Source organism: Macaca fascicularis, chromosome 18 (genome assembly GCF_037993035.2).
Source record: "Macaca fascicularis isolate 582-1 chromosome 18, T2T-MFA8v1.1".
Taxonomy (NCBI): Eukaryota; Metazoa; Chordata; class Mammalia; order Primates; family Cercopithecidae; genus Macaca; species Macaca fascicularis.
In genome coordinates this window covers 20418306-20433337 of record NC_088392.1, presented here as the reverse complement: position 1 = coordinate 20433337, position 15032 = coordinate 20418306, and the positions used below count along the sequence as shown (strand labels likewise).

General features: G+C 38.0%; 1 protein-coding gene across 1 annotated transcript; it reads right to left on the bottom strand.

Moving 5' to 3' along the window:
- Positions 1-6243: 6243 nt before the first annotated feature.
- On the bottom strand, positions 6244-6744 carry LOC135968307 (dynein light chain roadblock-type 1-like). Its single transcript, XM_065534265.1, is given in 4 exon segments — positions 6244-6357; positions 6399-6481; positions 6659-6722; positions 6724-6744. Coding segments are annotated over 4 exon segments (282 nt in total).
- Between the last annotated feature and the right edge of the window lie 8288 nt (positions 6745-15032).

The window sequence follows — 15032 nt, the reverse complement described above, 5'->3', positions numbered from 1 at the left end:
TCCTTGTTTCATATTATAAATCGATTTCACTGGACCGTCAATCACAAATGGGGTGTTCTAATTTTTCATGCTGTTTAGCAGAGAGTGGTGAGAACCTTCCCATGTAACTACTAGTCATTTGTTTAATTCGGGAATAACTATGAAGTTTTAAGTTAATAAGGACTCTACTTAGCCTTGATCTCTTGAGCTTTTATCTTGAGACCTAATTATAATTATTATTACATTAGTAAGAAGCCACTTCTCTTATTCATAGATCATAGTGAAATATGTACTTTATTTAAAACATCCCTATTAGGTAGATCAAAGGATTTTGTTACATTTTATTTCATAATCGCTCAGACTGAGAAGAGACCACTCTTTATATAAAAGCAGATGTTGATGAACAGCAAAAGTTTTACTTGTTTTAGTCCTAAATTAATAGACTCAGAATATTATATATGTGCATTTTCTATCATTTTCTGTTGTATTTAGTCTTTATAGAAAATGATGCATAAAATAAAAATAGAATATTTTTTCTAATAATAAGAATGGTATTCTATAATTAAAAATGACATTCTCTTCTCTTAAGCCAGTAATTATTTAGAAATTTTAATATACAGATGAATATTACTGACTCTAACGTTCTACCTGTAAGAGGAAAAAAAAAGGTTGGAATTTCATTAGTTTGACACAGTAAAGTGACGTAGCACTGATTCCTATTTACCCCCTTTCCAAACTGATCACTTGTAAAAGTTGGTACTTCTCTATTAAGATTCAAAAGTTGCACGGCTGGGCTCTCGGGCTCATTCCTGTAATCCTAGCACTTTGGGAGGCCAAGGCGGGCAGATCACTTGAGCTTAGGAGTTCGAGACCAGCCTGGACAACATGGCAAAACCCTGTCTTTACCAAAAATACAAAAACTAACTGGGCATTATGATGTACATCTATGGTCCCAGCTATTTGGGAGGCTGAGGCCTGAGAATCGCTTAAGCCTGGGAAGTAGAGGTTGTAGTGAGCCTGGGCAACAGAGCAAGACCCCATCTATAAAAGAAAAAAAAAGATTCAAAAGTTGCAGTTTGTCATCCCACTCAAAACTGGTCTTCCACTCATCTTATATAGGTTCCAAGAAAGATCTATACTTCTCAGTGGTTCCTCTTATTTATACAGGATATCCAGGATTGTACAGCTAAAGAAAGACTTGACAAAAACCACTTCCCTCATAATCACTAAAATATTTTAAATGGCAATGGAGAAACCACAGGGCATCTTGATTTTCTAAACCAGACAGCCAGAGACCAAAATGGCTTGAATCTACAGTGTGGAACATTCCTTGGCAAATTCAGCTTGTTCCTGTAACCTAATCTCTCCTGCATATGTTTGCAGGTTAATCTTCTTTAAATACCACTTCTGATATGCCACTTCTCTGGCTAAATACCACTTGCCTCTTCAGCTGGAATGATTTATATTTCAGTTTGAATTTTCAATATTATAATATGGAAACAAAATATCACACATATGTTTCAAAATGCTGCAAGGATCTGAATACTGACTGGGTAATACATTGGGATATGGTTGAAGCTCTAACCCTGAGTCATTAGTAAAGAAAAATGCTGCTTTTCTTTTTTTTTTTTTTTTTTTCTGAGATGGAATCTCACTCTGCCTCCCAGGCTGGAGTGCAGTGGTGCGATCTTGGCTCACTACAACCTCCGTCTCCCGGGTTCAAGCAGTTCTCTGCCTCAGCCTCCCAAGTAGCTGGGATCACAGGCAACAGCCGCCACGCCCGGCTATGTTTTTGTATTTTTAATAGAGACAGGATTTCACCATCTTGGTCAGGCTGGTCTTGAACTCCTGACCTCGTGACCAACCCTCCTCGGCCTCCCAAAGTGCTGGGATTACAGGCGTAAGCCACTGCGCCCGACCCAAAGATGCTGATTTTAAGATCTAAAAAGTATCAGACAACAGCAGACAATACCTCAGGCAGAAAGAAGGAGAGAAAAAATATTATGGATTTAAGAGATCAAGAGACCAGAAGAACAAAGTATAGTGGCTTAGGAAATGTTCAGAAAATGCTGATTGTGTGGAAGCAAAACCTCTTTCTCCCCACACTGGGGGAATACCACTACCGAAAAGAAAACAAAACCAAAAAAGCTATCCTTAGTGAAATGTCGACGAACCACAAAAGCAGTAGTTGAAACTCCTGGAGGTTCTTGGGGAAATAGAATAATGAGGAGGTTCAGGCTAGTGCAGGCTCTCCCCAGTGCTCATCTTCTTCTGTTACCTTCTGTCTGCTCCTGTGTCCTGGGCCTTCCCTGGTGTATCTTACGCTTTGGAAGAAAGGGAAGTCAATAGAAAAGCAACAGCAAGGTTTGTTTCTCACTAAAATAACAATTTTCTTATTAGTAATAATAACAGGAGTGATAATAGCCAATATTTATAGAATGTGTAAGCCAGAATACAAACTCTGATACTTGAGTTTCAGCCTCAAGATCATTTCTTTACAACTGTATTTTCTGGTGGCAATATTTTGTTGCACTACCTCAACTTGTGGTCCACAGATTCTGACTGGTAAGCCAATTTTGTCTCCTATAACACATAAGCACGCTTAGCATCTGCTCTCTTTTTCTCACCTTCCAAGTTTAGATGAGAAAGAAAAAGCAAACAGATCTTTAAGGAGTCTATGATACTTACGATCAAGTACTTGTGATTATTTTTGAATGAGAATGCATTTTGCACAGTAATTCCACATTGGGGATTAAAAGACTTATATTTTAGTCTTGCTTGTACATTTCATAAGCTGTGTGACTCAGAGTAAGTCACTTGGTTTAGAACTGGCGCTATTAAAACAGCTAGAGGTGAGTCTTTAGAGAATACATACATATATATTGTTATTTGAAACAGAAGTGAATGCATGTGAGTACTTGATTGTTTTTTTGGGTACATGGTTTGGTATGGTCATTTTCACAATAGTGATTCTACCCATCCATGAGGATGGGATGTGTTTTTATTTGTGTTATCTATGACTTCTTTGTCTTTCTGAAAGATGATTCAAATATATACAGATGTGTGTGTGTGTCTGTATTCCAATTTTAGAAATGTATGCCAAAAATATCTGACAAGTGCATGAGATTCACATCTGAGGTTGTCTATTATAAAGCTTATATAAGTTGTCTATTATACCCGCAAGGGTATAAGTCTTCACTCTCTTGACTTCCGTGGAATCACCAACACCTAACAGAGTGCCTGGCATAACAGAATAAACATTAGGGAATTTTGTTGCATATTTCATTAAAGTGAAACTGTCCTTACGGGGTTAACGTGAATTTACCGTGGAGTTACCAACATCTAACAAAGTGCCTGGCATAACAGAATAAACGTTAGGGTCTTTTGTTGCATATTTCATTAAAGTGAAACTGTCCTTGCAGGGTTAGCATGAATTACATACCAGGTTCTGAACAGAAGTATGGTTATAATTAAGCACTAATCAGGCCACATTTTGACCCACTTTCCTGTAACCTAAACTCAATAGCATTAGATACTGACCATTTACATCCCCACTGTTCCTATGGATAGGTTCTCTAATGTTAGAGTTATAATGCTTTTGTTTAAGAATTGCTTAAGAGGTTTTTCAGATCTTGAATTCCAGTGGAAGGGCTGATACCAACCAGTTTGAAGACCCGTGCCGAGGAATCGAATCAGCATGAGAATGCAACTTTTTCATCTGCCATTCCATGACCTCTGCACTCTGTTTGATCCAGGATTCCAACACCTCAGCTTACTCCAGGCCCCTAGAAATCTCTAGCCCCAAACTCCTTAGGGAGATGAATTAGAGGTTTCCTCCCGCTTCCTGGTTCAGTGGCCTTACAATTAAAACTATTTTCTGCTGCAACCTTCATGTTGGCATATTGACTTACCACACATCAGGCAATGGACCTATTAGGATCACCAAAGAACAATATATGTCACTTGTAACTCCTTAAATAATAAGTGTATTTAAATAATCATGGTAAATCTATTTAAATAAAATAGAAGGCGGTGTTTAAAAATGATGTATATTTCTACTTACTAGCAGAGAAAGTGCTCATTAGATACAGTAAAACAATAAAGCAACTGGTAAAACAGCACATACAGTATAAGACCTGCCTTATAAAGAATATATCCATGTTCTAAGAATGTATGTGTTGGATATGGTATGGTAAAGTTGGTGCAGCCACAGGAGGAGACAAGAGTGAGACTTTGAGGTAGGAAGTATATTACAATGAGAGGCCCCAGAGAGAGGAATCACTAAATGCCACACAGGACCACAGCGGAAAACACCAATGTCGTCAGAAGAGAGAGCAGCAAGAGGAAAGTCTAGGCCAGAGGCTTATTTGGAGTTTCTGTGGGAAAGGCAAGGCTGGCCAGAGTGCACAGTTTAAGACCGGCTCCTCTGAATAATTCTGGTGGGCTTTGGGATGTAGGAGCAGTCACTGGTTGCCTAGTACCTGATCCTGGGATAACAGCAGGGGAAACATTGACTTGGTGTGTGACAATTCAATAAGGCAGTGGTTAGGGCTATAGATTTGGGATGGGTTGGTTTGCCTAGGAAAGACGTGCTTCAGCTATGCCCTTTAGTGTCTCTAAGAACTCACTAACCCTGGGTAGGGCAGCTTCTCCCTTGGCTGAGAGGCTACAAGTACCAGAACATCAAGAATACAGAAAATAAGAAAATGTAGCTACTACCGTTGGCTCTCTGATAAATGGAAGCCACACAGACAAATATAAAAATCTGAGAAAACAGAGCAGAAATATGGATATCACTATATCTATATTTGTATCCAAAGATTTAATTATAGAAATCCCCAAATATTAATTGTAACTATCAATGAATGTGGGATTAACTATCATGTTTTTAGACAGCTAACATTCATTGATTATTATTTTACCTGATAATCTGATAATCACCTCTCATTTAGCCCTCTCAACAACCATATTTGTTAGGCTCTGTCATTATTTGTATTATAGTGAGAAAAGACTAAAAGAGGTTGAGTGACTTTTTACAAGTCATGCACAGCTAGTGAAGTTCACAGCAGGGGCTCTACAGTCAGTCAGATTCCAAAGAGTATTTTGTTAATGAGCAAATTACATTATGTTTTCTGAACTGCACTCTTGATGATGTGTTACTTTTTTAAATGAAAGGAAATACTTGTAGGCATATATTTGAAAAATTGTATGTGTAATTAGTCTATTCTCGCATTGCAATAAATAACTACCCGAGGCTGGGTAATTTATAAAGAGAAGAAGTTTAATTGGCTCACAGTTTCGTAGGCTGTACAGGAAGCATGGCTGGGGAGACCTCAGGAAACTTACAATCATGGTAGAAGACGAAGGGGAAGCAGGCACATTGTACATGACTGGAGTAGGAGGAAGAGAGCAAAGGGGTAGGTGCTTACACTTTTAAACAACCAGATATCATGAGAACTCACTATCAAGAAAACAGCAAGAGGGAAATCCATCCATGATTTAGTCACCTCCCACTAGGCCCCCCCTTCTAAAATTGGAGATTACAGTTTGATATGACATTTGAGTGGGGACACAAATCCAAACATGTCAGTACACAAATTATGTATAAATAATATATAAACATACACACAAAAACCTGTGTGTATATGTATGTATGTATGTGTGTGAGTATATATGTATTATATATGTGTGTGTGTAAAAACAATAATGTCTTAAAAGTTCTCAGCACAAGTGATGTAAAGTATAAACGTGGGCAAGAGAATAGGATATAAGGATAATAAAGTGAATATTGTCCACCCTTACTTGCTCTCTTTATGTAAGTGTATATGTGTGTGTCTATAACAGACTTTTTCTTTAACAGTTGTATGTGCATTTGAAAGTTTTAAAAATATATTTTCCAAGGCTATTTTATGTACACTTTTTTTTAATAGTATTTTGGTGATTTTTAGTTAAAGTAAAACAATGTTTTCCAAGGGCAAAAAAGTGAACTGGAGGTCGGAAGGTAGCTGAGTGTGGACTTCTTACGAGCTCTTGCTCCAAAACCTGGAAACGAGGAAAGAGGGCCCTCCCAGGAACCCTGAGAAAAATTGGCACAGCAGAGGGAATCCTTTGGTGGGGTGGGTGGAGCTGCCAGCCCACTGTGTGACTGTATTGTTTCGAGTGGGCTCTAAGGTAGTTTCCCTGTGCCACTCCATTGACTTAATTAACATTATTAATCTTGGAGGGCATTAAATTAACGAATGATACAAGGGCCAAAAGAGTGATTTATTCCCTTGGATTCTGAATCACAATCAGGAGATAGTCTTTATCTGGTGCAACCATTGTTTCATTCTTCATGGAGCAGATTCGAAGGAAGGTATCGATTTCATTCATGGTACTCTGTGAATGAGTATTCTAGGGATCGATTTCATTCATGGTACTCTGTGCCTTCCAAGGAGGTTATGCCTGAGGTTGGCATACTGTGTGGTGGTGGGATTGCCTGTGGTACTTTTGAAGGGAATGCCTTTAAGGAGTAAAACAACTGGATCACTAGGGCTGCTGTTGGGTTCTAGATGGCAACTGTGTGCACATCAGGGCCCCATTAGGCCTGGCTCTATATCTGTATCTTCCTGAGTATGGTAGCATTAGCTGTGTATTTTTTATAATCCATCCCCTATGGGGGTGATGGCTGAGTGGGAGCCAGTCACTTCTGTGTTCAGTATGATGATTCCCTGCACTACCTTCTGGGTCTGAAGTCATTTCAGGTGTCTCCTTCACCTCTGCCATTTTGGACCAATCTGGTAGCTCCATGTCGCCAGCACTCAGCCCAGTCCCATGCCTTTCTGCTACAATAGTTTTTGAATAACAGACAAGGGAGCAAACCTCTACTGGATCAGTGACAACTTGGTGCTTTCAAGAACAATCAGACACAAGACAGATAGAGTGCTGTTTAACAGCAGCTGAGCTTCAAGTATCTCCTACATTAAAGAATCAAAATTATTGAAGTAGCTTGCAAATGTTAGAAAAAAAATTGAAGCATATATTTAGTTTCTAAGCAGATGAAAAGAAAGCTTTGAGAAAAACTCATCTTGTGCAACATCGTCCTAATGTAATATTCACGTTATTTGAAATTATATTGACCCCATTCATTCCGAATGGAAAGCCAGTAGTAGTACTTGCTGTAAAATGACTACACTGAGGGGAAAAAAGGCAAGTTTTCCAACTTTGGAGAACAGGAATTTACACCTCCACACAAAGTTTGACATTTGCTAAGATAACAAACTTTTTCCTGCTTAAAGTATCTGAAACATCAAATTTGAGCTAACTTCAAAGCCAGCAAGGAGGAATTCAGTGATGTTGGTAGGAAATCCCTTCATTGATTCATGTGAGTACCCTTTCCATTTGCATTCAAAAAACAGGAATCACAAATGCGGCTGGGAACACTGTTTTGTGACCTACTAGATCTCTCTAACTTTCTTTCCCAATCTCCTCACTGTAATTTCTCAGTTTTTTTTCTGAACTGCCTTAGCTGTCTCTTGACTACCTTATCAGAATAAGAAATTAATTTTCAAAATTCTCAGTTCTCTTGTCCAGGTTTCTACATGCTTCTCAACTCATACAGAATCACAGATGTTTCTATGTGTGGTAATACCCATTCCTGGCTCATGAGAGTCAGAATGATAGATAATAATGTACCAGTGTCTTGAACTTGTAAAGTCTTATGAGATAATAGCATAGCATTTTGGATAAATGTAGCAAAGTTCTGAAAAGTTAAATGCTACTATTAATGTTTATTTTGGTTGAGTACTGTGCTAAGGAGTGAATATGGATGAGCTCCTTTAAGTCCAACAAAGTCCTGGGTAGCATTTTTTATACACATTTAAATATGAATTCGCTGAAACTTCAACAGGTTTAAATACTTCAAACGGGAAATTTAATAATTAGTGAGTCAAGGTTTAAAATGCAGTGGTTCTGTGCAAGAGCTTTGGCTGTAGAAAGAACTTGGTGTATAGGAAAAGACTACTGTCTCACTGTAATCCTAAGCAAATTGTTTACCTTCTAATTCTTAAGTTTCGTCATCTTTAAAATGGGTACAAGGCATGATAGTATTTACTTCACATGGCTTTGTGAGAATTAAATGTGTTTATATGTGTACAGTAATTAGTGTAGGGTTAGCATCGAAAGATACCTTCATATATAATAGCTCTTATCACTATCTATAAGTTACAGCAGCAGCCACAGCACCATTATTATAATACTCTCTCCAATGTTTAGAAATGCCATATGATAATTAGAAAATTAAAGAAATAAAAATCTATGGTAAGACAGGCAGTATGGACAGCCAGTGAATACGTAATTGAGAGAGAGTTGACTACTCTTCTTATTTTATCTAGAGTAAAGGGAAATTCAGAAACTAGAATATTGGATAGACTGGAAGCCCTCCATTCTGTTGCTGATCATAGCAATTTTTTGTAAGAACCTATTTAGTGCATCTACCAAGCCTTGAATTTAAAAATTTTAAGGACAAAGGACTATTAGAAGTATAGGCCAAGATGCAATCTGCATAAGACCAAAGGATTTGCTGATATTTCATAGATTCCCCAATGGATAACAGGAAAGAACAGAAGCCTTTAATCTGTACTTTATTAACATCTTATCTTCTCCGTCAAGAAACTTCTTCATGTGTCAAGGAAAATTCTGCTAGATGGGGTTAAACAAGTAAGGAAGACTTCGTTCAAGACTGTTGAAATAAAGAAGAGAGATTTAACTCAATTCTGCTGAAACAGAAGGCAGGAGGATTTTTAAATGCTGGGGTGAGCTAATAGAAAAGCAATGAAGTGTGGGCCCGGTGTGGTGGCTCACGCCTGTAATCCCAGCACTTTCGTAGGCTGAGGCGGGTGGATCACAAGGTCAGGAGATCGAGACCATCCTGGCCAATGTGGCGAAACCCCATTTCTACTAAAAATGCAAAAATTAGCTGGGCATGGTAGTGCATACCTGTAGTCCCAGGTGCTCAAGAGGCTGAGGCAAGAGAGTCCCTTGAACCCGGGAGGCGGAGGTTGCAGTGAGCCGAGATCACGCCACCGCGCTCCAGCCTGGCAACAGAGCAAGACTCCATCATTTTTTAGAAAAAGAAAAAGATAAAAAAGTAGTGAACTGTGTGAGGTGGAGGTTGGTCAATGAGGTGGCAACCTGTATTTGCTAGGCTCCTACCCTTCCGCAGAGACTGGAAAATAGAGGCTCGCTCTTGATTGCTTTATACTTGAAAGAGAAGCCTCTTAGGTATTTGAGAAAGACATTTTTTGGGTGTTTAAAATGGTAAGAGACTGAGAGGAGCTTTACTTTTTCAAGTGTCAGTGAAAGAATCATTGAAAATTTTCTAAAGTAAATACTCTAAGAAAAAGATAGGTCAGGGACCTAGCGTCAGGATAAAACCTGTCTAAGGCTGTTAACCTGGGGGAAACACAAAGGCAATCCTGGTCCCAGGCAAAGAAGGGAAAACAAACACTGAAAAGGAGAAAGTAGAGATCAAAATAGGAGCAGGATTGTAAGAAAGGATATTATTGCTCCAAATAAATGTAAAATCAGGCCCTAGATAAATTTTATTGGATAATGATTGACATATTTTACATATGAGCTTTCCTAACTTTTGTCGGTGGTTTCTGTTGAGCTGCTGAGAATAAGAAAGGAATCAAGACAAAAAAAATTCGAAAATATAATTTTAGGCCAGGCACTGTGACTCATGCCTGTAATACTAGCACTTTGGGAGGCTGAGGCGGGTGAATCACCTGAGGTCAGGAGTTCGAGACCAGCCTGGCCAACATGGTGAACTCCCATCTCTACTAAAAATACAAAAATTAGCCTGGCATGGTGGTGCTCGCCTGTAATCCCAGCTATTCGGGAGGCTGAGGTGGGACAACCCGGGAGGTGGAGGTTGCAGTGAGCAGACATCACGTCACTGCATTCAGCCTGGGCGACAGAAAAAATATATATGTATGATTTATTAAGGTAATAATATCATTTGTAAAAACAATGATGTCATTTTAAAGTCAAAGTTAATATATTTATAGGTCTGAAAATTAGCATATCAATAACCCAATTTATAATCTTTCCAAACCCCAAGACTTATTCCTCTCCCATGCTTTCCAAGCTCGAGCATCTCTACCATTTAGATCCCACACTTAGGAAGCCAACACTATGCATCTCTTTCTGTCACATGTCATATCCAATATATCAAAAATCCGTAATGCTTACCTTTCATACACATCTATGATGTCACCATTTCTACTGTTACCATTCTGCACCCTGGTGCTGTCATCTCTTGCCTACATTGTTGCAATAATCTCCCATCTGGCCTTTCTGTTTCTTCCCATGCTCTGTTCTTATACAACAATCAAGATATCCCTTTAAAATGTAAGTTAGATCTTGTTTCTCTCCTGCTCAAAAACTACCCAATGGCTGCCCTTTGCCTTCAGATCAATTGCCAAATTTGTCATGGTAGCTCATCAGGCCCACTCATTACTTTTCCGACTTCAGCGTTCACCACTCTTCCTTTGACTCACTCTCTCAAATTCACAGGGATTCTAGGTTGGATCAGGGCCTTTCACTCACTGTTGCTTCTTCTTCAATGTTCCTCATCTAAATATCTGCATGCCAGGGTTCTTCACCTCTTTCAGTTTCCTCTTCGAATATCACATTGTCAGTCAGACTTTATCCAACTAGCAATGTTTTTGTTCTCTATTTATCTCCAATGTACCTACCATTGTTTGATATACTTCATTCGGTGTATCTATCTATTTATTCTATCCATCCATCCATCCATCCATCCATCCATCCATCCAACTATTCATCCATCCCTGAGTGAGGAAAAAATGTCCTTGGTGGAAGAGTCTTTTGCTTTGTTCATTCATGTATCCCTAACATAGGCAAACAGATATTTGCCTGTATCTGGCAAATAATGAGCACATCAATGAATGGTAATTCAATGTTCATTCCGTTTTCATAAAAACTTTCATACATGCTTGGTGACCTGGAAAGCATTTCAGGGGCTGAGCATTAGAAGATAGTTTCCATCAAGCTTATGTATGTGTGAGTGTGCACTTTGAAATAAAACCATTAGAAACTTTGGTGGCTTCAGGACTATTTACATCTGGATAATTTTGCAGAGCTGTGGGAGAGGGTAACAAAACCAGTGTTGTTGTAAGTATAACTCTGAAAATAGAAGCAGACTTCAGAAGTATGAAACTTCATTTTTAATATTGCATCCTTTATTATTATTATTTGTGTATGTTGTAGCAGGAGACTTAGTGCTATTGCAGAAAGAAGTCCATAAAGCATCATTTGTTTTGGAGAACTTCTATAACATACTGCATGGTGTCCTGGCTAGAAAATGTATTTGGAAAAGTTGGCACTTGTTACATCAATGAATATAGTCAGCCTGAATATGTGGCAGCCCTGTACCCAGTTTTACTACTGAGGAAACAGCCACTAGTGCCTGGAAGCTAAGGAAGGGAAGAGCTCCCAAAGAGGTGTGATATCATAACACCTTTTTGCAGGCATGATTACTTGGAAATGGTGAAAGGGGAAGTACATATGGTTTTACTTTTATAACCAAAACTTAAATACGCTATAACATTTGTTTTTTATTTTCACAGAAAGTCTTGTGTTTATTTTGAAATTTATTTGATGACTATCTTCTCTGTTCATATAAATATTGAATAACAGTGAAGTCATACAATCAGAAAGTGATTTTGCAACAAGTAAATTATTCACAATTCTCTTTTGTTATCTCTATTCTTATTATCTACTTTTATTTCATTCATGGAACCTTTGGTTAAAATATACCATGGGCACTGCCAAGACAGTGAAGGTATAAATCGAAAGAGCCCACAGAGAGATCTGCAAGGATGATCACTCGTGGATTTATTTACTTCCCATAGGTAACACAGGATCTTTTCATAAAGTATAAAAGCAAGTTATTTCTTATTGTGTATTAATAACTTTCACCAAGTATTTGTGACAGCTTACACAAGGATACACACATTAAAATATAACTATTAACAGAAACAGAATCAGGGTGAGGGTAGAAAATAAAGTTTTGGAAAATAAACACAAATAGGCTGCTCTGAAGGTTATATGGATGCTGCAGTGAGCTTCAGATTTATTTTTGAAGCAATAGAGACCCTGTTATTTAAGCAATTCTGATTATCGGGGAAGAAAACACGTACCAGTTCATCGGATGCTGTAAATTATATTGAAAGTACTCTGAGTCACTGAAACCTTTGGCTGAATGTTAAATTGACAAGATAGCACGCACTGTGCAGGGACATTTTGGAATTAACAACTGGAAGGTTTTGTCATTCAGCTGGCACCTAAGCTAGGACAAACTCTTCTGCATATCACAGGTGCATTCCGGTATTTTCCTTAATAAGTATGATAATAGCATTACAATACCAATAACAAAATCAATAGTTCCTTTAGAGAACTTAGTATTTGAATGCATTGTTCTAAGCACTTCACTTTTTAAAAATGTATTAAATTTCTTCAATAAGTATTATTAGATTTCCCATTTTATAGATAAGAAAACTGAGGTACAGAGTGATTGAGTACCTTGCAAGAGAGATTACTCAGCTAGAAAATGACAGAGCTGAGGCGGGGCATGGTGGCTCACGCCTGTAATCCCAGCACTTTGGGAGGCCGAGGCAGGCGGATCACGAGGTCAGGAGATCGAGACCATCCTGGCTAACACGGTGAAACCCCATCTCCACTAAAAATACAAAAAATTAGCCGGGCGTGGTGTCAGGCGCCTGTAGTCCCAGCTACTCGGGAGACTGAGGCACGAGAATGGCGTGAACCCGGGAGGCGGAGCTTGCAGTGAGCCGAGATCCCACCACTGCACTCTAGCCTGGGAGACAGAGTGAGACTCTGTCTCAAAAAAAAAAAAAAAAAAAAAAAAAAAAAGAGCTGAGTGATATGTTAATATATATTGCATCTATAACTTCATAAAGCTACCCTCCTAAAGATGTTTGACTTTTAGAGAATGGAGAATAAAATAGGATATGAAAATGTATATTATTGTTAATGTTATTTTATTTTATTTTATTTTTACTAATTTGTAGAACAAAATCTGAGGGAAGAAAGGTAAAGTGTAGGCCACCAGAAAGCTCAGCTGGCTACAGCAACATCCCCAAAACTGATATCTCAATTACGGGATCTATATTTGTTTGGACCAGTTAGATTTGTTTTATTTTCCAAACTGCCCAGGAAGGGGATTGTATAGAGCTGGTAGATACCAGTGTGAATTGAGCTATCACGATTAAATAAAATGTCACTCAAACCGCAGACATCTCTATAAGAAAACAGCATTTTTCTTACCTCTAAAGCAGCACATCTTATGACATTAGGTGACTAGCAGGTCTGAGCAATAGTGCTAAGACGGGAGACTTTATGGAAATTAGAATCTGGGATGAGCTAATGTACTTGTACCAGAATATGAGGATCATTCTATTAGCTAGCTTCCAGGTGGCTCTTTAAAATTAAGTGAGATCCATAATAAAAAGCATTGAGCGTTCTGCTTCGTTATATCAATAGATTTATTCCTCTTAGGGAAATGAGGTTGTGGGTCACTTCACTTATTACTCTACCACCAAGCATTGTCTAAATTATACCTAATACTTCACGTTTACTTTGAAATTCTTATTTTTTCATCTTTTAACACTCTTCTATTTAGAATACACATGTGTTCATGGAATATAATATCACTACTAAATATTCATGATTTTGCTTCTTAGCCTGTAATTACATTTTTTTTTAAAAGTAGTAATATCTGGTAAGAAATTGTTTAAATTATGCATTTTTAGCTAAATCCTTTAACCTTGTTTTTTACTTAGCAGAAACAAGATAGAGCGCAATGAATTAAAAAGTATCAAATGGATAAAGTAAAATGGAGGAGAAAGAAGCAGCAAACATGCTGTGTAAGTGATGTTGCTGCTGTAATTGGGCGCAGAACTTAGCTCTTATCTTCCTGCAGCTAAGGCAGAAATGGAAATGTAATTACTTACAGAACTTATCTTCTTGCTTCCATAGCAACCTATGTATATTTCTAGCACTGGATTTATTGCATTGTTTTAAAATTAACTTTCTTCGAGTCTGTGGCCACTAAATTGATTTCCTTGAAGTTAGAGGCATTGCTTGCGCAAAATTGTTTCTCATAAAACCCCACATTTTCCCCACCCCCAAACTTACATTTATTGACTTGGGAGAAATAATCCACATTTCTTGGACCATATAGATTTTCTATTTATTAAATACAAGGGAAATTGTCTTGGTTGGGATCTTATAAAATGTCCATTGGGTGATTACCTCAGACATTTTCAAAAACAGTTTTATCGCAAGTGCAAAAGTGAAATGCAAATGTGTGTTTTCATGGTGAAGTCTGATGTAATTTGAGGCTGTAACATCAGTGCACCTGTTAGTGTAGTGATCTTGTAAGGAAAATACTCAGGTGCTGTATACATACAGGCTTCTGATGATCTCAGTTAACTTGAAGCTGAAACACGACACCTAAAATCATGGACTATGGATTTGCGATTGTGTTCCATGGACCCTGCGGATTCTGGATGGTCTTAGAATCTACTAAGGAGTAAGAAAGAGGTGAAAGCTTTTGATGCTCTGGATCACAAATCATTTTTTAACCATAGTAAGTGTTTAACCTGACTTACATATTGTTTCAGCATAAACCCATCTAGAAAAAAACTGCATTGCTAAACAAACAAATCAATAAGCATTGAAAATCGCAGACCTAGATGATTAGGTGAATATGGTGTGCCTTGGACTCAAGATGCCCAAACCTGACTGGTCGATTGATTCACCTGGGGTTCTTTTCATAGGCACAGATATGAGGATAATACTCCTTATTCTGATCTATTAAGTGTGAGTCTGAGTGCAGATATCTGTACCTCAAAAAAACAAACACATGAACAAACAAACAAATAAAACCCCCCCTGAGGGATTCTGATACTTTCTCAGTGTAGGAATACACTGGTTTGGTTTCCCAATTAAAATTTATTTCTGGT